The sequence below is a fragment of the Phodopus roborovskii genome, unplaced genomic scaffold (genome assembly GCF_943737965.1).
Source record: "Phodopus roborovskii unplaced genomic scaffold, PHOROB, whole genome shotgun sequence".
Taxonomy (NCBI): domain Eukaryota; kingdom Metazoa; phylum Chordata; class Mammalia; order Rodentia; family Cricetidae; genus Phodopus; species Phodopus roborovskii.
The window spans coordinates 133,969-161,516 of record NW_026125893.1 but is presented as its reverse complement, the minus strand read 5'-3'; the positions used below and the strand labels follow the sequence as shown (position 1 = coordinate 161,516).

The 27,548-nt window shown below is 41.9% G+C and overlaps 1 protein-coding gene across 1 annotated transcript; it reads right to left on the bottom strand.

Moving 5' to 3' along the window:
* Positions 1-727: 727 nt before the first annotated feature.
* On the bottom strand, positions 728-26,864 carry Mto1 (mitochondrial tRNA translation optimization 1). The gene is given in 13 exon segments (XM_051178903.1): positions 728-3,161; positions 6,186-6,346; positions 9,702-9,820; positions 11,600-11,771; positions 12,112-12,316; positions 14,747-14,877; positions 15,127-15,317; positions 15,406-15,518; positions 20,154-20,443; positions 22,410-22,527; positions 22,602-22,801; positions 26,590-26,822; positions 26,824-26,864. Coding segments are annotated over 13 exon segments (2,091 nt in total). The 3' UTR covers positions 728-3,044.
* Positions 26,865-27,548: the final 684 nt, after the last annotated feature.

Below are 27,548 nucleotides of genomic sequence, written 5' to 3'. Positions count from 1 at the left end.
TTAAGAGCACGACTAGCTGCTCTTCCAGAGGACCTGAGTTCAATTCCTACTACCTACATAACAGTTTACAACTCTAACTCTAGTTTCAGGTGATCTGGCACTCTCACAGACAAAACACCAATGTACATAAAAATAAATTTTAAAAAAGAAATTACGCATCAGTAGACACTGACCTGGAAAAATTAAAACTAGATATAACAAACAAAAAAACCTAAGAAGCTGGGAGGTGGTGGGGCACACCTGTAGTCCTGGCACTCAGGAGGCAGATGACTGTGAAGTGTGAACCTTGAGATCAGCCTGTTCTACAAGGGCTAGTCCCAGGACAGGCTCCACAGTCACAGAGAAACCCTGAATTTAAAAAACACTTCCCCGCCAAAAAAATTCTAGGAACATTGAACTACATCCAAATGACCACGTCAAACTGTATATAACAAAAGATTTGGATGCCTTTCCAATAATCAGGCCTCGGATATACGGCCAAACTGACTGGAGCTCTTGCCACATGAAGTTCTAGCTGAAGCCTTGGCAATCTGAGGGACTTCTCCCTAGGTAGGCTAATAGGCTGGCTGTCATTAAACAAACAGGATCATCTGGTCCATTTGGCTATATCCCCTAGTCTATCCATAAATGTTGGTCAAGGGACCCACACTGGTCACCCCTGTGCAGCCCTCAGATACATACTATCTGCTATACTAGAAAAGGAAGGGTACAGCATTACTAGACACAATTCATCAGTTACTATGGATGGATTGCTTTATTAATGTTAAATCATGGCCAGGTCAGTTTCATCAGCATTTTTGTTGTATGAAATCTGACCACCTTTAGCCTCCCTCAACCAGCTTACAAAGTAAGTTTATGTGTCTGTTTTATAGTATTTATTAATGTTCAAAATTAGTGACTATTGAAAATTTCCAAAGTACTGAAATATAAGATTTAAATGTTTAGTCAGTTTCTAACCTACAAATTAATTCTAAAATTAGAAACTGCATGGGCTACACATATAGCCACCACCTACCTACCCACACACCTGAGGCAAGAGTCTCATGTAGCCTCAAACTGAAGATGACTTTGGATTTCTGAGCTTCCTGACTCCTCTTTCAAGTGCTAAAATAAGAAAAAGAAGTATTATGTGTGTGGGTGTTTGGCCTACATGTATGTGTACCACATGGCCACAAAGGCCAGGTGTTGGATCCCCTGGAACTGGAATTATATACTGTTGTGAACCATCATGTGGGCGCTGAGCCTCAATTCTTTGTCCTCTGAAAATGCAGCTGAAAACTTAACTGCTGATCCATTTCTTCATCTCCTACTCCTCCCTCCCTTTCCCAGTATTAGGATTACATGTATATAATAGTGTAAAAGCACACCAGTTGAAAGCTGTTCTCAAATGAGAGAAAAAAATAAAGTAGCTGACTGAATCTGGGTGGTTTTGTGGTCATTTTTCTTCTTGGGGGTGGGGGTTTCAAGACAGGCTTCTATATTATCTTGGCTGTCCTGGAACCTGCTTTGTAGACTACAGTGGCCTTCCCCAACTCATAGAGATCCACCTTCCTCTGGCTCTCAGTGCTGGGATTAAAGGTGTGTGTGACCATTGACCAGCTCAGTCTTCATTTTTCATCCTGACTTAAGACCTGAACCACTCCTTCCTACAGGAAGCAGACAAGGTTAAGCCTGTGGTTTGGTGACTGTTTCCCCCATCTTAAGTTTACCTGTAAAAACATCATAGCACACTTGGTACCTGTACACAACATGGGAGATGGAGTTGTGACATGAATTCATCTGTCTCCATACTTGCAGATAGGACTTCATTGGGACCCAGATAACCTTAGCATGTTCACTCAATTACTTCGCTGTTTGTCTTCTTCCAGAGTCTCAGGCTTTTAAAAAGACCTTGATGGATTCAGCACCCTCAGACTTTCTTGACAAAGTAACATGCCCATCAGGCATTTGGAGTCAAACCCCTTTAGATTTTTATCTTTATAATTGGGCTTCTTGATACCATTTCTGGACTGGTTATATTTATGTGGTTCTTGGCAATGTCTAAAAAGTAATGGGCAGTTCCTGAAGACCGGAAAAGAGCAAGCTTCCCTTCAGATTTTATTTGGGGAAGGAAACAAAGAAGATCTGGGAACTAGTCAAGGCCAGAAGAGGGCATCAGGTCCCTGAACTGCAGTTACAGGCATCAGGTTGATGTGGGTGCTGGGAGTCAAACTCAAGTCCTCTAGGCATAGCAAGGCTCTGGGCCACCTTTCCTTCCCCCAATACTTTTTGTTTCTAAAACTCAAGGACCATTTTACTACAGTTTGAGAGAAAAACAATAGGGTAGGCAAACTGTAAATCTCTGCAGCTGCCAGGGAGAGGAAGCTGGGAAGAGAGAGAGAGAGAGAGAGAGAGAGAGAGAGAGAGAGAGAGAAATACCATTTGGTTAAAGCATTCAAGAATGGAGGAGCTTTGTAGTATGAGTGTCAGGGAAAGCTCTTCTGTCTAACTGACAAATGTGGACTAAGGAGCATGACTGTAAGTGACTGACTGTCTTTGTTTCCTTGAGACCAGGTCTCACTGTGTAGCCAATTTAATGCTGAACTCCTGATCCTCCTGCTTTAGCCTCTTTTTATTTGAGACAGAGTTTCTCTGTGTAGCCCTGCCTGTTCTGGAACTTGATCTGTAGACCAGGCTGGCCTCAAACTCAGGGATCCATACCAGCCCAGCCTCTTAAAGAGATGGGATTACTTAAAATCTGTACCACCACTCAGTTTCAGGGTTAGTTTTGACTTATTAACCTCTGATGAATGCTATATGACCTACAGAAATAGGCTTACAATATAGAGCCCCAGAGAGAACTATACATTGTTTTTTAACTATTTTGCTTAGATACAAAAAAAAAGCACAACTGTAACCTTTGTCTTACAAGTACAAAGCTAAAATAATATAACAATGCTATTCTCACAGGTGCTTTTTTTTATACTCTCTAAGCCCTTTCTAGAAGTCCTCTATGAAATGAAAGTTACAGTTCTGTCTCCAAGTTTCTTTGTATCATATAAGTACTATTTGGTTTGGTGTTCCTTCACTGCTGCCTGTCTTTGCTGAATGGTCTTCACAAATCTGAGCAGATTGATGATGGCAGCTGGTGTCACTCCAGGTATACGACTAGCAGCCCCAATCTAGAATGAAAATGACAAAAGAACCAAAGTGAGCTACTCATATCAAATCTACTCTCCTCAAACTCTCTTTGTACAGTTTAAAAAATATTTAGATTCTCAGTCAGGGTCTGGCTAAACTGAGCAGATTGGCTTTGAATTCCTGGGTGAAAGATATTTTCCATCACTTCAGTTTTCCAAGTTGATAGCTAGGCCAAAGACAACTCTGTGCAATCTATACCCAGTTCTCTGGACAGAAAGAAAACAAAACAAAACAAAAAAAAGTACATGCTTCTAACTTAAATCTGTAGTTTTTACTAGGACACACAAAGGTATCTGCTTTTTCTGCAATATAGATTTCAGTACAGATTGGTAATGTTATATAATATATCTCAAACTTTTATGTCCTTTTATATAATAAAGTTCGTATTAGACTTCAGGAGATCAAAAGTCATAAAGTTTGGATCCACTTATCACTGGTCAAAAGGGTAAGCAGGAAATGGCACAGGAAAAATATGTCCCTTTTCCCTAGTTATGATGCTAAATCAAACACGGTGGTAGTGTCACATGGCTTTAATCCTAGCACTTGGGAGGCAGAGGAAGGCCAGCCTGGTCTACAGAGCGAATGCCAGGATACACTCCAAAGCCACAGAGAAACCCTGTCTCGAAAAACAAACAAACACAAACAAACAAATTGCTAAATCAAAAGAAAACTCCCTTCCACTAATAACCCAAGATTGGGTTACCTGTAACAAGAGGAGGGAATGAAAGAGGTAAACTAATAAAGGGACCAGACCCTCACTTAGCCCTCTACTTTAGTAGCCATGACAGGCTACAAAAAAAGGACATGTAGGCCTCTGACTCAGCACATGACACAAACAAACTTCAGATCCCTTGGCCTCTGGGAGCCTAGGCCCAAAACTGAACACAAATAAACTCCAGACACCCCCTGGCCTCCTAGATGCTTGGTTCCTGGGAACTGTTTGGTCACAAAAGAAACTCTATGGGAGACCAACACCTCCCCTGTAGTCTCCAGGATACAATTCTAAAAATTATTGTTATCAATGAACAACAGGCCACCTGCAAGTAACAAGACAAAGCTATAGAAACCACACAATGCTCCTTCTCAACACTGACCAATAAGAATTGGTGCACAAATATGACTTTGAGAAATTCCTGACTGTTTCCCAAATGTCAACCAATCAGAAACCAACCCGTACCTATTGATGTAATACTGCGATTTTTGCCTTTAAAAACCTGACAGTAGATAGGGAACTCGCTTCCTCTGGTGGCTGCTCTGTCAGCCAACTGGACGAGGTCCCTGTCATGGACTGATGAACAATAAACCTTATACATTCAAATCAGTGGGTCTGTTTCTCTCTGGTGGTCTTTGGGGATTCTCACTACTTGGGCACAACACTGAGTTCAATGCCTGCCTTGTCCACAGAGCCAGGACTAGAAACTCTGCCTTGAATCCACTCCCCCAAAAATATATATAATAAAAAATAAATTAAAAAAAAAAAAAACAACAACAACAACAGAGGGCTGGAGAGATAGATGGCTCTGCATTTAAGAGTATTATCTTCTTTTGCAAAGAACGTAGATTTAGTTCCCAACACAACATGGCAGCTCATAACTATCTCTAACACCAGTTCCAGGGATCCATTGCCCTTCTTCATCTATCTTCATTGGGTATGTACATGGTTGGGATACATACAGGTAAAGCATTCATGCCCATAAAAAAATCTGAATGTAATTAAAATAAGTTTATAAAGCAGATAAAGGAAATGTAACATTATATCTTCAGAAGTAAAAGCAATGTGTGCAAGATCAGAAGTAAACTGGGCATGCATGTAATGATAACATTCAGGATTGCCAGAAGGATTCCAAATCTGAAGCTAGCTTGGCCACACTCAACAAACAAAAACACTTCTAGGTCTTGGCACATACCCATAATCCTAGCACTAGCAAGACAAAGACAGAAAGATCTCAAGTTCAGAGACTCTAATCATCTTCCCCCCCATTCCCAAAACACGCTACAATATCTTTTCCTTTCCATTAAGAAGATCTGTGAGAGGGCTCATTGATTAAGAACACTTGTCACTCTTGCAGAGGACCAGAGTTCAACTCCCAGCGCACATAAGGTGACTGGCTCACAACTATCCAGTTCCAGAGGATCTGAATCTGATACCTTCTTCTGACCTCCACTGGTATCAGCTATGCACGTGGTGTACACAAAAACACGCAGGAAAAACACCCATACATATAAAAGAAAAAAAAAATTATTTTAAAGAAGGGAAATATGTATGTGGTATAGATTGCAATTAACATAGAGATTCACAACTGGTCAACATGCAGAATACCAGACTTTGGAGGGCTCAGCCCTAAATAAGATATCTGTACCAACACTGCTGCCTTCAAAGCTCAGGGATCTTTGAGGAAGAGCAGAGATGGAAAAATTCTGAGAGTAGATGACTTAAAGGAAGCAGTGGTTTCAGAAGACAACAGACAAGAGTTGCCCAAGTCCAAGCCAGGCAAAAATCTCTTGATGGAGTGAGGAAAGGGACTAGGAGGAGGAGGAACGTACAAGGTCCCACCTCTAGCTCAGAGTTATTGGCTTTTCATAATTATTGGGGGGTTGGGAGGGAGGGGGAGAGTTTTGTTTTGAATAATAAATAAAATTTCATGTTTACATTACACTGCTTTGCTTCAAGGGTTGTACAACAAAACATTTTTTTTTTTTAAAGAAAAATTTTCTTTTGCTGTTACACGATGAGTGTTTTTGAATGCACATAAGAACACCATGTACATATAGTGCCCTTAGAGGTCAGAAGGGGCCATCAAATTCCCAGGAACAGAGTAGGCTGTAGGAACCCACCACAGGAACCCAAACCAGGGTCCTTTGTTGCTGCAGTTAGCTCTCCAGCTCCAAGATTAAGTTTCTCAAGGTCACTCAGGTGATCACAAAAGTCCAGGATTAAAAACTAAAGCACTAGCCCTTTCTGGCTTTGCTTGTAACTTGCTTCTTCCCACTGCTTGTTTGCTTACTGTCTGTGGGCGACTCAAGTGTAGCTTCTCTCGAACTTCCTGGGACAGTGACACATCTCTGATTGTTAAATAATCTAGGTCTTCTGGCAGTTGCAAAGCTTCATCTCGCTGAACCTCCTTTATTTCTTGTAGTTGAAATACCAATACAGATTCATAAGCAGCTGATAAAAAAATTAGAATTATGATACATATATCACACTTAACAAACTATATTTGTATAACCTTTTACTGTTTATAAATAGCTTCTGCATACACCAGCGCATTCAATACTTGATACTTTGAGACAGGTGGGGTAGATAATCTTCACTATTTATTTTTGAGACAGAATCTCATGTAGCTCAGGCTAACCCTGAATTCCTGGTTGGTGTTCCTTTTTGAGGTATGAAAACTAGAGGTTATCATGCAGATGAAATACATATAGTCAAGGATAACGTTACACTACTGATTGTCATCCAGCCTCTGCTGCAAAAGTGGCAGTACTACAGGTGTCTGACACCATGCCCAGCTGATCTGACTTTCTTGTCAGTGTAAATGTTAAGTCCTAAAAATGGGCTGTTTCTCAAGAAAAATGGTTCTCCAAGTTATTTTCATGTGGAAGCTGTGTGGTGTGTGTCTCTCTGTGTGTTTTAAGGTGGCCCCAGGGATTAATCCCATGGCCTATACATGCCAGACAAGTAGTTCTACTATCCAGCTATGCCCCCAGCCCCAAAGCAATAATTTTTTTTTAGAAGTGGGGTTCCTTGGATGGCAAACATAACATGCAATTTAGTTAATTTTATTGCGAAGTAATGTTCTGGAGCTGGGCAATTAACTTTGTCAAGCATGCTATTCTTAGAAAAATAAAGTCAAAACTTAAAAGACTTGTTTTTGGTACTGGTGATTAAGTCCAGGACTCAGGGCATTGTAAATGCTAGGCAAGAAGACATACACTCCACTGTAACTACTGAGTTATGTCCCTATCTCTTTTTATACTTTTTAGACACTGTCTCACTGAGCTGGCCAGGAAGACCTTTTACAACCTCTGCCTCAGCTCCTGAGTCCTGGGTTTACACAGGAATGCTTTACTATACCTGGCACAATTTTATGATTCATAAATAGCCCTCAGGGTGTAATGGAATGTGATGGTTAATACTGATCATTGATTTGACAAGATTTAAAATCATTACGTCTGCCAGTATGTTTCCTAAACAGTTTAAATGAAAAAGGAAGATCCACCTGAATGCAGGTGGTCCCATTACACAGGCTGAGGTCCTGGACTTAAAAGGAGAGAGGGAGATGAGTGCTGGCATCTCTGCTTCCTGGATGTGGATGAACTATGATTAATGGCCTCATTCCCAGCAAACCAAAGGTTAGCTGCTCTCACTACCATGTCTTTTCCACCAGGATCTCCTCAAATCATAAACAAAAATAGACTCATCTAAATGAATAGATGAATGATACTACAGGTGGCTCTCTGGCCTTTGCATGTATAAACCCTTCCTTGAGTGGCTTAAAAAAGAAATTACTTTATGTTATTTGTTTTTTTTTTTTTTTTTGTCTGCATGAGGGTGTCAGAAACCTTGGGACTGGAATTGTAGACAGTTGTGAGCTGCCATGTGAGTGCTGGGAATTGAACCTGGATCCACTGGAAGAGCAGCCAGTGCTCTTAATCACTGAGCTATCTCTCCAGTCCCTTGAGTGAATTCTTGCTAGGTACAACAAGAGAGTAATACATGGGACAGCTGAGATCTTGCATATGGCCAAGGGCATATTTATTTAATCTCTCAAATATAAATTACAAAACAAGAAAGATAATACAATGTGACACTAACTTCTGCACTTAAGAGTCTTATCTAGGGGCTGGCATGTTGCTCAGTTGGCAGAGGGCTTATCTAGCATGCTTGCATCTCTGGGTGATTTTAAATCCTGTCAAGTTGACAACCATCACATTCCACTACTGCACAAAACCAGGTACAGTGGTACACACCAGCAACCACAGCACTTATAGAGGCAAGAGGATCTAAAAGCTCAAGATCATCCTCATCTGCTTAGGAGTATGGGGCCAGCCTGGGCTTAATGTGACCATGCCTCAAACAAACAAATCACTGGAGAGTGGTTAAGAGCACTTGTTGCTCTTGTAGAGGGTCCTTTGGTTTCCAACACCCTTCTCAGGCAGGAAGTGTGTAACTCCAGTTCTAGAGGATCCAACACCCTCTTCTGCCCTCCATGAACACCTGCGCGCGCGCGCACACACACGCACACACAGATACAAACACAAAAATGCAAATAAAAATAAAATTAAAAAAGAAAAAGATTAAAAGAAGGTTAGGAAGATTCAAGTAGTAACTTGAAAATCACCCATATATGTTGTACTTTAACCCAAAGTGGTTTCTTTTAAACCTCAAGTGGGTGCTGGGGGGCAGCTATGTCATTGGTTGAATTATTTCCTCTAAACAAGTTAATGGTAAATGCTGGACTATGATATTTACTGAAGAAAATAAAGCTGTGCACCAAGTTTAAAATATGTAATCTAGTCAGGAGGTGGTGGTGTACACCTCTGATCCCAGCACTTGGGAGGCAGAGGCAGGTGGATCTCTGAGTTCAAGGCTACCCTGGCCCACAGAGCTAGTTCTAGGACAGCCAGGGCTACAGAGTAACCCTGTCTCAAAAACAATAAACAAACAAACAAACAAATAAACAAAACCCCCCAAAAAACAATTTAAGCAGCTATTTCCAGTGCTACACCCTAAATATCTAAAGTACCTTTTTAGTAGAGAAATCGTAATAGTGGAATAAAGTCTGTACTCTTCTAGTATGTTGTCACTAGTATTAGGTAACTTGAGTTTTGTTTTTAAGATTTTACAGGTTATTTTTAACCATGTATATGTGTGTAGTGTGTATGTATTAAATGCAGGTGTCTGTGGAGCCCCTAGAGCTGAATTTCAGGTGGTTGGGAGCCACCTTATGTGGATGCTGGAAACTGAACTCTGGTCTTCTGAAAGAGCAGCATGTGTTCTTAACCATGAAGCCATCTTTCCAGTCCCATCTGTGTTATTTTATAAGTCAAATTTAATTTTTTAATATTGGGTCATTTGAAAAAATGTTTCTAGAATTCCTAGTAGGTTTCTTTTCATTGCTGGCTTTTTATAAAATTACATAACGGAATGGCAGGCAATACATGGGTCATTCTACACACATAGCCAAAGCATAGTAAGCTGACAGATCTCTGTGGAATTTAAAGAGACCACCAACCCTGCATGGAATGGACCATTCTCACCATCTTGGCTGTTCCCTAAGGAGTTTAAAGTCTTTTCCTGTATAAACAGCATACATCATCCCACTTTTCCTACCATTCCATAAGCATCCTGTTCTGTACCCTTTTCACTGCTTAGTTTCTATAAAAGCATGATGCCAATGTTCTCAGGCATGTGCTACTATGCTCAGCAAATAGCACTCTCAATGGCTCTACTGTTCATTCATAATCTGCACACATGGGAAAGTAAATACAGGCTTCTGAAGGAAACAGCTCTCTTTTACCTTCTATTTTCAGTCTTCTAGCCAGCTCTCTATTAGCAGTATACTTCTTCAATGGTTCAGGAACAACACTGGCTAGTAAGTCCATGTTAACTTCTTCACACTTAAGAACATCTAGAGCGCTGTCAACGTAAAAAGTTTTGTCAACATAAGGATCCATATCCTGTAAGGCAAACTAATAATAAAATTCCTTGGAATGACATTAAGTATCAGAGTAATTAAAAGAGTCTCATTTTCCTCCTAAGTATAGTGAGCAAATGCAGCAGCATGGGACCAGATGTGGTAGTGCACACTTTTAATCCCAATGCTCAGGAGGCAGAGGCAGAAGGACCTCTATGTTTGAGGCCAGCCTGGTCTACATAACTAGCCCAGGCTACATAATAAGTAAAAAGTATAGTATCTACAAAGTAGGTCGTAAAAAACAAAAAACCCACAAAAAACCAAAAACCAAACAAACAAACAAAAACAATTGGGGCTGGAGAGATGGCTCAGTGGTTAAGAACACTGACTGTTCATGTAGAATATCCGGGTTCAATTTCAGCACCCACATGGCAGCTCACAACTGTCTGTAACTCCAGTTCCAGGGAATCTGACAACCTCACAACAATGCACATAAAAAAAAAAAAAAAAAAAAAGAATAATTGATTCTCTTTGGGCCTGGTAATGCATGTCCATAATCCCAGCACTTGAGAGGCAGAGGCAACAATATTGAGATTAAGTGTCAGGCCATTCCTTTGTTAACACAGCAAGTTTGGGGACAGCCTGGATTACAGGAAACTCCAGCTTAAAACCCCCATCCAAAAGTACAGATTTCCTGACTTCCCATCACAAGAATTACACTGTTTTTAGGCTGTAGTCTCCTTTTGTTTCACAAAAGCATCCTCTGCTAACAAGGGTTTCATCCCATTCAGAGCATGGGGAATGCGTTTCACAACTACTAAGTTTTGGTAGTGTATTATGAATGAACTATCCTTCTGCATGCTAGGGTTCAGATATGGTTTGTGTTCCTTAAAGGCTCATGCTCTGGAAATGCAGTCTCTCTGTCACATTGTTGAGGCACACCATTTAAGGAGAAGGACTGTGACCAGCAGTAACTAGGTCTCTGCTCTTCAGAAGAGGTCAACACAGTTGACACTAGTGAGCTCTCATCAGCAGAAGAGCAAGACTGACGCCTAGATTTTTGGCTTCCTATCTCTTTATGTGGTCTCTGAAGAGCAGCCTATCAAAGAAAATGAGTCCTTCTATATTTTGGTTTGGAGCCTCTAATACTGAGGAAGACCAAAAAATCTCATTATAGAAGAGATGCTGACTGTGATTTCAGAGGACCCAGGTTTGATTTGCAGCACACACAGGGCAGCCCACACTAGTTCCATGGGACCTGATCTTTCTTCGGGTTCCCTGGATACACAACGTGCATATGGTGCAGATACACATGTAGGCAAAACACACACATAAAAAATAATTTATAACCATACATAAATAAATATATTTTATTAAAACATTTTTACTAGGTACAGTGGTGGTACATGCTTTTATCCCAGCACTTGGGAGGTAGACACTTTGGGACTGAATCCAAGCAGTTACTCATGCTAAGCACATACTCATTCTACCATCAAGCCACACGCTCAGTCACATATATTTCACATTTCTTTTAAAATTTATTTTCAAGCCCAGGTTTTCTGGACCCCAGTTTAGACTGATCTGAAACTCCCAATCCCAGCCTCCCTCCACCTAATTGCTGAGATTAATGTCAGACATATTTATATATACCGAATAAGTAGATGAATTATACTAAAGGCTACTGAGAAGCCTTTAGTGTAGGTAGGGGGTCTGTATAAAATAACCCTCTGAAATCTCATTTTTCTGTAAAAACTAAGAAAAGTCTATAATGAAAATCATACCTGACAGGAAGGCTTCTATTCACACTTATAGGAGCTTGCGGAATTAACTTTTTCCACTTGGAGCTTGAAAGCTCAATGGATTTCAACACAGAGATGCCTTCTTCTAAAGAAGATTTCATCCACAAAGCTCTTTCATATCGCTGTGGAGACACACAGCCAGCATCCTTATGGGCTAGGAAAGGAAGAGGAAGAAATTTTAAAGAATAATGGAGTGCAGAGCGTGACAGCACACACCTGTAGTACAAGTATATAGAGGCAATTGAAGGAAGACTACAGTAATTCAAGGCTGACCAGTCTACACATGAAGACCTTGTCTCAACAGCCCTTCCTGACAACTTCCCCTTCCCAAGGCAGGATGTAGTAGTCCCTCACTGCTTGAGAGGTGGAGTCAAGAACAGGAACACAAAGTCACCTTAGCTACACTTTAAGAGACCCTGCCTCAAAACAACTACACAAACCAACAATAACCCAAAAGGCAGTGCAGTACCTTACAGGACTTGGTTACAAGTTACCTCGGAATGTGAGGCGGCTATCAGCATTGTCTGGGCGCAGTGACAAACGGAACTCTACTCTGCTGGAAAACATGCGGTATGGTTCACTGGTGCCCAATGTGGTGAGATCATCAATCAAGACTCCTATGTAGCCTTCTGTGCGACTCACAACAAAGGGTGGTTTCCCACTGACCCGAAGACTGGCATTGATTCCAGCTATCACACCCTATAAGAGGACTGAAATGTTTAAGAGGCCATTATGAACTGAACAAATAGCTACTCTATTTAGCACACTTACCTGGAAAACAAAAACAAAAACAAAACCCAAAAAGCCAGCAAGGGTAGGAAGAGCCAGTCAGCAGTGGCATATGCCTTTAATCCCAGCACTCAGGAGGTAGAGGCAGGCAGGTGCATCTCTGAATTTGAGGTCAGCCTGGTCTACAGAGTGAGTTCCAGGACAGCCAAGGCCATACTGAGAAACCCTGTCTCAAAGAACCAACACACACACACACAGGTTCATAAGAAATATAAATATAATCCACATTCAGAAGGGGGTTGGGAGTGTTAATCTTTGTGAACCTATTTGTGAGACTTCTCTACTATGTACAAACAAACAAACAAACAAACGATAATTTACCCTGTGTGATGGTTTGAATAAGAAAACCCAGAGTCTGAATGCTTAGTAATCATGGGATTTGAGAAGGATTACAAAGTGTGGCCTTTCTGATGTCCACATCTATCCCAAGAGGGCACCTGGCAGGAGTGTGGTACATGGGACTTACAGACAAGAAAAGTTCAAGTTAACCAAGTTTGAAAGAGAAATTCTTCATTTTGAATTTGATTATTTGTTGTATGTTTGTTTGTCTGCTTATGTATTTACTATCTTTTATTTACTTGGGACAGGGTCTTTCTGCATAGTCCTGGGATTCACAAAAATAAAATGTTAACCCATAAGAAAAAAAAAAAAAAAAAGGAAAAAAAAAAGAAAGCATGGCTTTGCTGGAGTAGGTGTGTTATTGGGGGTGGGTATTGAGGTATCAAAAGCCTAAGCCAGGCTCAGGATCTCTTTTCTCCTGCTGCCTGTGGATCTAGATACAGAACTCTCTGCTACTTCTTCAGCACTGTGTCTGCCTACATGCCACCATGTCCCACCCAAGATGATAATGGACTAAACCTCTGAAACTGTGCTTTCTTTTATAAGAGTTGCTGTGGTCATGGTGTCTCTTCACAGCAATAGAAGACAATGGTTAAGAATACTATGCGTTGGTGGTGCACACCTTTAATTCCAGCTCTTGGATCTCTGTGAGTTTGAGGCCAGCCTGGTCTACAGAGCTAGTTCCAGGACAGCCTCCAAAGCAATACAGAGAAACCTTGTCTATAAAAACAAACAAACAAAAAATCCCAAAACAAACAAACAAAAGGAAGAAAAGAAAAGAAGAATATTATAGGAGGTTGGAAAGATTTCATAAAATGCCTACCTCCAAAGCATACAGATCTCAATTGGATCCCTAACAGTCTCATGAAAAACCTGAGCGCAGTAGTACAGGCATGTAATCTCAGCACTGAGAAGGCAGACAATTGGACCACTGAAACTCATTGGTTTAGCCTAACTGGTATGTGTAATGAGAGATTCTGTGTCAAAAAAGTAAGGTGGAGGGGTTGGAGAGGTGACTCAAGAGGTTAAGAGTGTATAATGCTCTTGCAGAGAACCCAAGTGTGGTTTGCTGTACCCATGCTGGGCAGCCCACAATCACCTATAACTCCAGCTCTAGAGAAGCCCTCTTCTGGCATCCTCTGGCACAGGCATTCGTGTGCATGTACCCCTTCCCATCCATAATAAAAAATAAGGGAGTTTGATCCCAGCTCGTACATGTGACCCACAACCATTTGTATCTCTAGTTCCAGGGCATCTAATGCCCTTTTCTGGCCTCCACAGGCACACATGTGGTACACAGACATACATGCAGACACAACACTCATACACATAAAATGAAATTAAAAATAAGGTGAAGAACAATTGAAATGATATCTAATGCTGATCACTAGCTGCACAAATGTGCACACAAACAACAGAGAAAGGCAAAATAGCAACAACACGTAATACTCATCAATCTTATAAGAATTAAATGTTTTTTTTACACTTCATAAACAGTTCCTTAATTTTTTTTCTCAGTATCCTGGCAGATCTAGGAATTCAAAATCTATAATCCTAACACTAGGGGAGAAAAGCAGAGAGATCAGCAGTTTGATCTAGGAGTGGTGGTGCACACTTGTAATCTTAGCGCTTGGAAGGTGAGCCTTGGCTATATAGCAAGTCTGAGGCCAATCTGGGCTACACAGCAAGACCCCTTTTCAAAACAATATAGCTGTATTATATAAAACAGCTATATATATATCCACTTAGCCCAAAATGCTGTTGTTTCCAAAATCTGTATAATCAACAAGAGACACTAAAAAAATGAACACTAATATAACGGTCTTTTCTGGTTTATAGTAACATTTGAATAATTCTTACCTGGAGTTGGGCATGGTGGCACATGCTTGGGAGGCAGAGGCAGGTGGATCTCTGAGTTTGAAGTCAGCCTGGACTACATGGACAGCTAACACTAGCTAGAGAGAACCCTTTTAAAGGAAAATGAAATAAAACAGATCTTACCTGAGCCGCAGCTTCCTCATAGCCAGTGGTTCCATTTATCTGTCCAGCAAAGAACAGACACTGAACCAGGTGTGTCTCAAGGGAAGGACTGATCTGGCGGGGGTCTAAATAATCATACTGGACACCATAGCCTGGCAAACAACAAGTACACAAGATAAGTCAGAGTAGCTATACCTGTCTCAAAGAAGAAATACAAAGTGCATCAGACTACATGAAATGTATAGATGCTGGGCCTCAAACTTGAAGGAAGCTTCCTGTTTTAGCCTTCCAAGTGCTAGGGTTACAGATGTATGTCTCCATGTTCAGCTTTAGCTTATTTTGCCTATGGAGCACTAAGCAACAATCGAAGAACACCACCTCACTGCTGTGACCCTCTTTACCTGGATGAACCATTTTGGCTTTCTCCAAGCCTCTGATGCATGTTATCATTTTCTCTTGTAACTCAGCTGGTAGTGTAACAGATAACCCTTGTGGGTAGATAAGGTCAGAATCCATTCCTTCTGGTTCCAACCAAACCTGATGTGTGCGGTTTGGAAAACGTAAAACTTTTGATTCAATGGAGGGACAGTATCTAGAACAAAACATTGAAATTTAAAGTAAATTAGATGACAAAAAAGTTACCTCATTCCTTAGAGTGAGTAAGCACTTCTAGTCCTTACCTGGGTCCTTTTGTAGTTTCCTTAACATGGCTATTCAGGTGCAGGTTCTCAAGGACAATCTCATCCACTCTGTGGTTGGTGTGAGTCAAGTAACATGGCAGTTGATCTTCTGGCTAGAAAACAGTAATCGCATAAAACACAGATTTCATTTGCTTTGTGTGTCTGAGACAAGGTTGCTGGTAGACTAGGGTGGCCTTGAGCTCTCTCTAGAGAGAACCTCTTCTCTTGCTTGACCTCTAGACTCCTGTTGACCTCTAGACTCCTGCGATTGCATGTGGACCACCACAGCTGGCACATAACATTATTTTGCTTCTTTACTTACTGAATTGCCTCTTGAATTTTCAAATAAAACCTGCACAATACTGACTTATTTCAGAACACATTAAATTTGTGCTTAATTAAATATTCCTGCCAAAAATAAACATATAACTAAATTTAAGCAAGTTTCTAAATTTAATTATCAGTTTCTAGGAAAGAAGACAGACATAATCACACAAATCTAGGGGAAATGGCTGAACTTTTTTTATACCTAAATACTGAGGGAGGGAGCAATAGTTATAAAATGTCCTCTAGTGTAAAATGTACACTTCTCTTTTGGTCCCTGTTTAAGACAAAGCTACTATAAAAAACTATAAAAAACACATCCTAAGGGGCATTCTGAGATTGAGTGGCAGAAACACCACAGTGAAAGGAGAGAACAATGTCCACGAGTTGCCCTTGATCTCCTTAAGCGAGTCATAGTACACTTTTTTTTTGTGAGAGTTGAGAGAGAGAGAAATTGAGGGGGTGGGGGCAGAAAACACACACACACACACACAGAAAGAGAGAGAGAGAGAGAGAGAGAGAGAGAAAGAGAGAGAGCCAGGCGTTGGTGGCCCACACCTTTAATTCTAGCATTAGGAGGCAGAGGCAGGAGGACCTTTGTGAGTTTGAGTCCAGCCTGGTTTACAGAGCTAGTTCCAGGACAGGCTCCAAAGCAATACAGAGAAACCCTGTCTTGAAAAACCAACCCCCCCCCCAAAAAGAAACAAACAAAAAAAGGAAAGAAAAAAGAAAAAAAGAAATGATGTTTTAGCTGGGCAGTGGTGGTGCACACTGTTAATTCCAGCACTCGAGAGGCATTCGTTTGAGGCTAGCTAGGTTTATAGAGACACTTCCAGGAAAGCCAGGCAACACAGAGAAAACTCTGTCTTGGACCCCCTCCCCTAAAACACACACACAAAGGAATGATGTTTTACTAGGGCATAGTGATTCATGACTGTAATCTTAGCATGTGGGAAGGTGAGGCAGGAAGATTTGCTAAAGTTACATAGCAAGACCCCATCTCATAAAAACCCCAATGCTAAACCAAGTTTTGTTGTGATACTGGTTTTTCTTTGTTAAAGACATGAAAATATAAATGATCTGTTATCTATAAAAAATCACCAAGAAGTAATAAAACTGAGCCAGCCAGATGACTCAGTGGATGCCAGGCATAATGGGAAATAGGCTGGTTTCTGAGTTTACGGCCAGTGATACATAGTAATATCCTCTGTCACTTGTCATTAAGCCTAGTCACGATGGAACCTAAATGGCAGGAGAAAACTGACTCTCTCAAGTTGTCTTCTGACCTACACATGAGTGGGCACCCAACAGCCTGCCCAAACAAACAAACAGATAAATGTTTTCTAGGATATAAAACAGCAAGGTGTAGTGACATATCCCTCTAATCTAGTACTGGAGTAGTCACAGGTAGACCTCCGAGAGTTCAAGGCTAACCTGGTCTACAGTCTGAGGCCAGCCAAGGCTACATAATGAGAATCTATCTAAAAAACAAAACAAAACTAAAACTCAAAAGAAGAGGAGGATGAAACAAACCAGGGGTGGTGGCTCACACATCCATGAGTTCTAGCAAACCTTGGTTCAGCTACATAGTCAAGACCCTATCTCAAAAAAGGGGGGTGGGGAGAGGATGGAGAGATAGCTTGGCAGTAAAAAACATGTACTACTCCTTTTGGTATAGATGCAGGAGCACCTTTGCTTCCATGCACAAAAAACAAAACAAAAAACTTTAATAATAATAAATATAAAAAGGCACAATAGCATCTAAATTTTAATTCATTATACTAGTCTCCAAGTTTGTGAAATAGTTTTTTTTTTTTTTTTTTTTTTTTTTTGAGGCAGGATCTCATAAAGTAGTGTAGGCAGCCTTTAAACTCACAGATCTTTTTGCCTTAGCTTCCTGAGTGCTAGGATTACAAGAGTATATCTGCTTTGAACCTGACAAAACACAGGGCCTCATGTAGTCCAGGCCGACCTCAAACTCACTATGTAGCTAAGGATGACCTTAAAGTCTCTGATCCTGGGACTGGAGAGATAGCTCAGTAGTTAAGAGCACTGGCTGCTCTTTCAGAGGTCCCAAGTTCAATTCCCAACAACCACATGGTGGTTCACAACCACCTATAAAGAGATCTGGTGTCCTCTTCTAGCCTGCAGGTATATACGCAGACAGAACATTATATATGTATATATATATATATATATTTTTTTTTTTAAATAAATCTTAAAAAAAAAAAAAAAAAAGAGGAACCAAAAACCTCTGATCCTCTGTACCTATCAAGGACTAGGATTATAGACATATCCCTGCCTCTGGGGAATGCACCAGGGCTTTGTGCATGCTAGGTAAACACTCTCCCAACTAAACTATACCCCCAATCACCCAAAAACTAACAAGTTACAATAAAAAATTTAAAGCACTTGAGAAACAAGCAGGAAGACTGTGGACAGGAGGGCAGCCTGGGACTCTGTCACCAAAAGGCTAAACAAGCACACGCTAAGGAAACATCATCATAAATTGTATCTTACTTAGCAAAAACACATGGTAGGAAAATGAAATCCCACAAGTTGTTCTGTGGATCCCTGGGGTTGAAATCAGGCATCAGGTTCAGCTGTGTCTTTTCCTGCTGAACAATCTCACTGGCCAACTTTAATGTTTCTGTTCACACTATAGCACACATAGACACAAAGATAAAAATTACTTACTCAAAGTAATAGAATATTCAGAGCTCACATCAGAAAATTTATGAGACGCTGGGACCTCATTAACTAATACTCAATTGATTTTTTTTTTTTTTAATATTTATTTTTGGTTTTTCAAGACAGGGTTTCTCTATGTAACAGCTCTGGCTATCCTGGAACTCACTTTGTAGACCAGACTCACAGAGATCTGCCTGTCTCTGTCTCCCGAATACTGGCATTAAAGGTGTGTGCCACCACTGCCCAGGGGAATTTATTTTTATTTTGTATATGCGTGTTTTGCCTGGATGTATGTCTGTGCACTACATGCATACACTATGTGTGGAATAATAAATCAGAAACCCTGACACTGGAGTTACAGACGGTTGTAAGCTGTCACATGGGTGTTTGGAATTGAACCTTGGTCCACTGGAAGAGCAGACAACACTCTTAACTACTGAGATATCTCTGTAGTCCCTAATCTTTAATTCTAAACATACACTATACTTTTTCCACTTAAAGTGACAGAGCACTTACCTAGTATGAGCAAAGTCCTTGGTTCAATAATCAATACAAGCCCCCTCTCAAAAATAAAACAAAACAAAAAACCAGAAAACCAAGCCTCTTCCCCCAAACCAATGCAGAAAGAGTTGGGTCAATTTGAATGGACCAGCAGGTTAAGGCACTTGCTGTCACACCTGATGACCAGACCCACATGGTAGAAGGACAGAACCAATTCCTGGAAGTTGTTGTCTGGCTTCCACAAGCATTTGTAACATGAAAACACACAAATAAATTCACAAGTCAATGTGAAAACAAAAACAAATGTACAAACTCAGATTGGGGTAGGCATGACTTTGGATAATGCTGGGGTAATCAGAAGACTCTTGACAGGGTTTTCTAGCACTGGCTCAACATGACAGTCCTTGATTGCAACGCTTTTATATAAAAGAATGTCTGAGGACTGGAGAAATGGCTCAATGACTAACAGCACTGGTTGATCTTCCAGAGGTCCTGAATTCAATTCCCAGCAACCATATGATGGCTCACAACCATCTGTAATGACCTCTTATGGGCAGCAGGCAGAACACTGTATACATAAACAAATAAATCTTAAAAAAAAAAAAAAAATGTTTAGTTGAAGTTCAGATTGAATCCCCACCTCCACCCCACCAGGGTTTCTCCATATAACAATCCTGGCTGTCCTGGAATGTGCTCTGTAGACCAGGCTGGCCTCACACTCTGGGAGATCCATCTTGTCACTGCCTCCCAAGTGCTGAGATTAAAGGTGTGCACCTCAAGGTCCAGCCAGATTGAGTTCTTTAGAGAGAAAGGCTCACAATCACTGCAACTTACTGTCAAACGTTCCATAAAAAGAAATGTGTATTTACTGTACTATACAATAAATATGCATATATACACACAACTTTATGAGGAGATAATATGGTAATATGGTAAAACACACATGAAAAGAAGGAAAGGGCTGAAGAAATAACTCAGTAGTTGAGAATGCTTATTGCTCTTCAGAGGCCCAGAGTTTGGTTCCTAGCACCCAGAATGGGCAGCTCACAGTCTGTTATAATTCATATAATTCTGGCCTCCACAGTCAACCTCACACAGATACATACACAAAAATAAAAACAAAATGAAATTTAAAAAAGAAACTATAAGAAGAAAAAGAGAAAGATAGATGTTAGGACACTTGTGAATAGCCAGCATCAGCTATCAAACTAGGTTTCCATAAACTCTCTTACCTTGATCCACACTGTTTCACTGAGAAAGCTGAATGGTATGGATGGATTGTCTGGTGTCTGCTTGTTTAGAATGTTGAAATTAATGGACTCTTTGGCAAGTCGGGGTGGAGTTCCAGTCTTCAGTCTTCCTACCACAAACCCCAACTTTTCTAGAGTCTGAGCCAACCCTATAGCGGGTTGGTCCCCCAAACGTCCTGCAGGATGCATCTCCAATCCAATTACCATCATGCCTCTCAGAAAAGTCCCAGTTGTCAAAATTACACTCTCTGCATAAACTGTACTTCCATCTGCTAAATGATTAGAAAACAAAACCAGTAAACTAAGTTTCTGTTACTAGAGAACAAAATAGAATGTGAATACTTTCTATCAGGGTTACACTAAAACTTCTTGTTTCTAGAAACGTGAGAATTTATATAGTTATTTTTAAAACTTTATTAAAGTGCAACTAGGCGTGGTGGCACATGCCTTTAATCCTAGCACTCAGAGACTAACCTGGTCTACAGAGCAAGTTCCAGAACAGCTAAAGATACACAATGTAACCCTGCATGTATGTGTGTGTGGTGGGGAAGCAGTAAACTCATTTTCCTAAAACCACACAGGTACAGTGCAGTTAGTGAAGGTTCACTTAGAAAATAAAATTATGGGCTGGAAAGGTTTCTCAGAAGTTAAGAGCACTGGCTGCTCTTGCAAAGGAACTGGATTCAATTCCCAAGACCCACATGGCAGCTTACAACTGTCCATACCTCCAATTCCAGGGGATCAAACATGCTCTTCTGCAAGTAACAGGCATGCACATGGACACACACATACACCCACCCATTCATCCACAGAGGCAATCATTCATATACATTAAACAAAAATAAATATAAGAAAAGTTGCTGACTTTAGACTTTTGGCTTAAAATGACATGATTTCTTCACCCTTCTAAAACTGTCAGAAACTTAAAGGAATAAAAAAATGTATAAACAGGTCATGTGGTGGCACATGCCTTTAACCCTAGCACCTGGAAAACAAAGGTATGTGGATTTGTGAGTTTGAGGCCTGCCTCAAATACACAGAAGACCTGACTCAAAAAAAGGAAAGAAAGAAAAAAAGTTTACTGTATTTCTGAATGCTAGATAGTACCTGGAAGAATGGTAATTGATACAGAGCAGAGGAGGAAACAGGAATACTAAATTAGTTTCTCCTTGCAAACACTCAGGAATTAGAAAGCCTGTAAAAAGCGAGGCTGAGGAACTGTGCTGGTTAATTTTATGTCAACTCGACACTGGCTAGAGTCATCTGAGAGGAGGAACTCAATTGGGAAAACACCTCCATAAGATCAGGCATAGGCAAGCCTGTAGAGCATTTTCTTAACTAGTGATTAATGTGGGAGGGCCCAGCACACTGTGAATGGTGCTATCCCTGGGTTCTTATAAGAGAGCAGACTGAGCAATTCAGGGGAACAAGCCAGTAATCAGCACCCCTTCATGGCCTCTGCATCAGCTCCTATCTCCAGGTTCTGTTTGAATTCCTGTCCTGCCTTCCTTCAATGATGGACTAGGAATATGAAAGCATAAACCAAATAAACCCTTTCTTCCCCAGCTTGTCCTTGGTCATGGTATTTCATCATAGGAATAGTAACCCTAGCTAAGATAGGAATGTAGGGACAGGTGACAGCTCAGTTGGTAAGTTTGCCTGACATGCAAACTCTGGATTCAATCCCCAGCACTACATAAATTAGACATGACAGCACATGCCTGTAATAGCAGCACTTAAGAAGTAGGGGCAGTTGAGTCTGAAGTTGGAAGCCATTCTCTGCTATACTGTGTGTGTGTGTGTCTGTATATATACATATTAAAAAGATGGGGACATGGTTGAGATGGCTCAATGGGTAAAGATGCTTGTTGAAAAACCGGATGATCTGAATTTCATTCCTAATAGGGAATTAACTCTGGAAAGTTGTACTCTAACCTCCACACACATAAACTAACAAGTATAGAAACAAATTTATGACAAACAAATTTGTGTCTGGATAAAAGACACAAACATGCAGGCTCTGGAGTCTTACACTAAAACAGTACTGATGAACCCAGAATTTGACTGAGATGCCATGACAGTCAAAATGAAGAGACATAGGACTGTTTACACAATTTTCCTCACCCAGACAGAGAAAACAAGAATCTCCTGGCATGGGAAGGACATCTCTGTTCCCTTTAGAGCAAACATTGCACTGGGTTTGGTGTGGTGGGATGAGCAGTGTCAGCCGGTACATACCCAAAACAACACCCCTGACCCGGCACTTCCCGGGGTATCCAGGCTCTGGTTCTGTAAGAACTAGATCTTCTACAGTTCCCTCTTGAACGGTGAGCAGGGGTGTATTCAGGACTTCCTCCTGTCAAGAGAGAACACCAGTCGACACGGAGGTTGAAGAGACCCACAGTCCTCCCTGTCCTCACCTTTTCTCACCTGCATGTTCTGTTTATAAAGTTTCCTATCAATCTGCGCTCTCAGCCCCCACACAGCAGGGCCCTTACGCCGGTTTAATACTTTGTAATGTATACCAGACTGGTCACAGATTCTAGAACATAAGCCATCCAAGGCATCTACTTCCCTCATCAAATGCCCCTTTCCGATGCCACCAAAGGAAGGATTACAGGACATCTGACCTAAAGAGAATAGACATGATCATGGTGAATAAACGAGGTACTTTGTCCATGTTATTTAATAAAAAGCTGTTCCTCCAGGTAACTAGACTCATTTACAAAAAAATTTTCTCCTCTAACTTCACAGAAAGTGACTCACTGCACTCTAACATAGGGCAAGTGACTCACTCCTGCTCGCCGAGTTCCTATGGACTCATCCTTCTAAGTCAAAGCCATCTTTCTTCTTTGAAGCCAAGGAATTCTTAATTCTGTACCAAAATTCCTTAAAACAATCATTTTGTCCAGGTGTGATGGGGTATGCCTTTAATCCCAGCCCTCTGGAGGCTGAGACAGACGGATCACACTGTGAGTTCCAAGTCAGATCAAGTTCCAGACTAGCCAGGCACTGAGACCCTATCACAACAAACAAACATCCCCAATCATTTCATTTCAAATTAGGACTGCTTTTATTAAAATCATTTATGAGAATTATTGATAGGCCTTTGAAACATTTTTAAACATACCCCACTGCATTGGTAGAATATAGCTTTTGCACAATAGTGTATATATCCAAGAGAATTTAAACCTCCCAGGCCTATGATTTGACCTCCCAAGAACATCCAGGCCTCCACTCTCACTCCTGAAGAGCACAGTAGAGTCAGTCAGCAGCTAGACAGTATGCAGACCAGACCCACTTTAATAGATAATAGGGTTCCTGTGGGGCACTTGGTGGTGCCAGCTACAGAACCATATTGGTAGACAGAGGTGGACATCATGGTCTGCTGCCTCCTTCAGAATATGGAGATGGTCTCAGAAAAAGTTGTTAATTTTGGTAAGGCAAGAGGTTACACAGATAGCTAATGAAAACCTGGCCATTTTTCTAAATCAATTACAGGAGACCATGATTTAATATACTAGACTTGACCCAGCCTCCCCAATGGGAGCCACACAGTTCTAGCCACCTATTTCATTTCTCAGTGCTTCATATTAGAAAAAAAATTTAAAAGGCTGAGGAAGATCCACAAATTCCCATACAGGAATTGGTGAAAATGGCTTTTAAAGTTTTCAATGCCTGAGAAGAGATAGCCAAGTCCTCCTAACAGACAAGGCTACAATAGAAGGCCATGCTCCAAGCCCAAGCCTTAGCACCTGCCCTGAGGCCACATGGGGTACAAGGGAAGTCAACCACCACAAGGCTCCATCCTACTGGAGCTCAACCCAAGTCAACTCTGCCAGGAGCTTGTACAATGTGGGCAGAATGGTCGCTTGTCAAGATATTGCCTGGACCCTCAACCGTCAATGAGGCCATACCCCTCATTATCAGCCTGGATAATGAAAATCGGAATGCCCCACTGCAGGCTCGTCCTCTATGTCACTACACAGAGGTCCAACCTCACCAACACTGACAGCTGAAACTGCCAGCCTGGTGGAGGTCTGATAAGGACCAGACTTGGTGACTCCCATTGCCCTCTCCAAGCCTAGGATAACACTGCAGGTAAGTCCATTACTTTTCTTTTGGACATGGGAGCTTTCACTTGGTCTCACAGTTCCCTCTCCAGCTCCTGTCTCGGGGATGGATGGGACTCTTCTTTCCCATTTCAATAAAACCTGGGACTGCTTTAGCTCAAAGAGCTGTCTCACTTCTGCTCATCACTTATCCCCCTCAGATCTGATGGCATTTGATGCCTAGGGTACTGACAGCTCATTAGTTCATTAAGTTTCCTGCTAAAAGTACAGACAGGTGTGCCTCTTTTACAGGGTTCATAGTCAGGGATGAACAGGTTTGAGATGTAACTTCAGAAGTTCAGAGTTTTTAATTTCCTGATTGTCTTCTAAAAATGTTCATGCCCTTTAACCCAAAGCCATAGCCTTTTATGATAACACCAAGATGTAAATCTGTTCCAGCTGTGTTACAGATACCTGCAATTTCCTGGGAGAAGTTCTGCTTTTATATCAAGAAATCTGGTCTAATGAAAATAGTCTCCATAATGGAAATAGAAAAGTCTCCATTTTACTCCACCCATTTTGAGCATATTTTGCAGGTTCACTCCTGCCTAGCCCAAGGCCAACACACAGAGGGTTCTCCAGATAATGCCAGCACCTGCACCAGCTCCTAGGACTTCACTATTGGTACCAGCTCTCTAGATGTAAGTGGGCAGCTCTTCTAGAAGCTGGAAACTGCCACCCTTCGGCTATCCTAGATGTAGCATCTGCTATCCTGTCTCACTCATCCACCCTTGCCTCTTCTGTACTACCAGGACACTTTTCCATTCCCTTCTTTTTGGTAGTTATCACCCTTCCCATGGCTAGGGCCAATGACAACAATCTAGTTTTTTCTCCTAGCAACCTGCCTTCTCCACCTCCTCAAGGAACAGGTGCCTGAGGTCTACAAGATGGCAGTTAATCAAATGCTTCTTTACTCTGACCACCAAGAGGCATCCCACTGACTCTCCCCCTTACCCACATTGTCCCTTGTCAGCAGAGATGAACAGGCGTCATATGCCCAGAGAGTCTGGGATGTTATGTTGGAAGCTTTGTCCCGGCCCCTGGCATCCATATACCCAAAGAGTCTGGGATGTTATGGTGGAGATTCCACCCAAGCTCCCCTCCCCTATCTCCCTCCAAACCCTGCTGCATCTCAGAAAGCCTGCCAAATGATGGCTCATCCCCCAAAGATACTCAAGATCATTTCCACAGTGTATTTAAACTGTCCCCCAGAGAACAAACTCGTGGTTTTTCTGGTCTCCCTTTCCCATCTCTTGTCTTGGGGGCTGGAAGGCTATCCCGGAGTGCTGTATCCATTAAACGTGGGCTTTTTCTAATTCGGGTTGATTTGGATTGCTGCATCAATCAGTGGAGCGGCTTACCCAGGTGTAGAAACTTTTCAAAGTATATTCCTGTGCTCACTACTCGAAATGAAAAACAAAAAAGTAAAGTTAAAGAAAATGAAGGATGGTCTGACCTGGAAAGCTAACCAATATGTGTTCCTTGGAATTTGCTAACTTCCCCTCAGAAGGCCCTGAGACAACAAGATACCAAGAATTCACACTGCCCCTCCTTTCCTGTGAGTCAACAGGTGGTAAATAGGGTCCTTGGAAACAAAGAGATAGCTGCAACTCCGGTTTGCCCAGACAAGATTAATTAGCACACTCCGAGGCCCTAAGGTCTGTTGATCCTAATAGCAGACCATCCTGCCTCAAAGGTACTCAATGGACAGAGGGTCCCACCCCCTCCCTAAGCTTGTGGGTTTGCCTTTAAAAACACCTGTGGGGGGGGGGGGCTTCTCTCTAGCCTGTGTGCTGGAGGAGCCCGTTTTCGAAAACGTTTCCTGTCCATTAAAGCCTCTTTCGTGTTGCAGCAACTGGACTGGACATTGAGTTCTTGGGGTACTGACCGAAACTGGAAGACTCCTCATTCTGAGGGTCTTACAGCAAGAGCCCAACATATGTGAAAAATCTAATGTTTATCATCTGGTGAACTGATAAAGACGTGGAGCATATGTTGCTGCGAGTATCCGCAAGTATTAAGCACTAACCCCTCAATGGAAATACAGAAAGGAACGGGAAGCGCCGTTTTCTACATGGGCTTCACAAGCTCTCGGTGAACGCACTATGTCGGTTAATCAAACGGGAGTGAAACGTTAATTCACCCTTTCTTTGAGGTGAAAATACCGGGAAGGTTAACCCAACGACCCAGCGTGTTTTTCACCTCGGGGCACCCACCGCAACCCTGCCCAGGCTGGGTCCGATGTAGGGTCCCCGCCGCGCGCCACCAGTGCACCACAGGCTGGCCGAGGTCGTGGGCCTCCTCACCTATCGTGTCCACGCGGTGTGTGAGCAGCAGAGTCCACGAGCCACAGCGAGCAGCGGCGGCCGCCGCCTCGGTCCCCGCGTGCCCCCCTCCGATCACTACCACATCAAAGTGCGCGCCGCACGGAGCCGCGCTGTCGCTGCGGAGGCGATACAAAGGCAAGCGTTTGCAAAGGGCCGCCGCGGCCCAGCAGCCACGGTCTCGGAGAAGGAACATACTGAGGGAAAAAAGAGGCTTCAAACAACTAAGCGAGTGGAAGCCTGGTGGCCGCCGCCATCTTGCCCTGCGTGCGGTGCGTCAGAGCGCACGCCTGCGTCCAGCGTCGCCTCTGATTGGCGGGTTGGAGTTACAGCTGCTAAGGCAGCGGAGTGGCGCACGTAGACTCGGTGTGCATTCTTTAACTAATGGCGCTGGCGGGGCGTGTTCTGACTTGAAGGATGAGGTTAGGCCTTTCGGGTGGGCCAATCATAGTAGCCAGGTTGCTATCTAAAAACAATAAATTTAATCAGACTCTTTGAATTTTCTGGCACATTATACCTTTCTCCGTAAAAACTGTAGTCTGACCATAAATTCAAATTACATCTGTAGACAAAGAGTAGGAGGGGCGAAAGTTGGAGTTTCAGTGTCCAGCCTTTTGGAATTGACAGCTTTAGAGCCTTCTTCTGAGAGGTTATTTGACTAAGGCAACCTGTGTAGTGATAAGTAAAGTCATCAAATACACAGTTGTGTTGTTTGTGGTGCTACATGCTTGTAATCCCAGTACTAGGTGGCAGGAATAGGAGGATTGATTGCCTCAAGTTCACATCCATCTGGGTCTATATACTAATACCATATCCCCCAAGCCCTATTATTTACATAAAACTTGATCATTTTTTATGGAAATTTATATGTATGAGTATTTAGTCTGTGTAGCCATTTGAGTGTGTGAATGTGTGTTTGTGTGTGTGCACATGTATGTGTG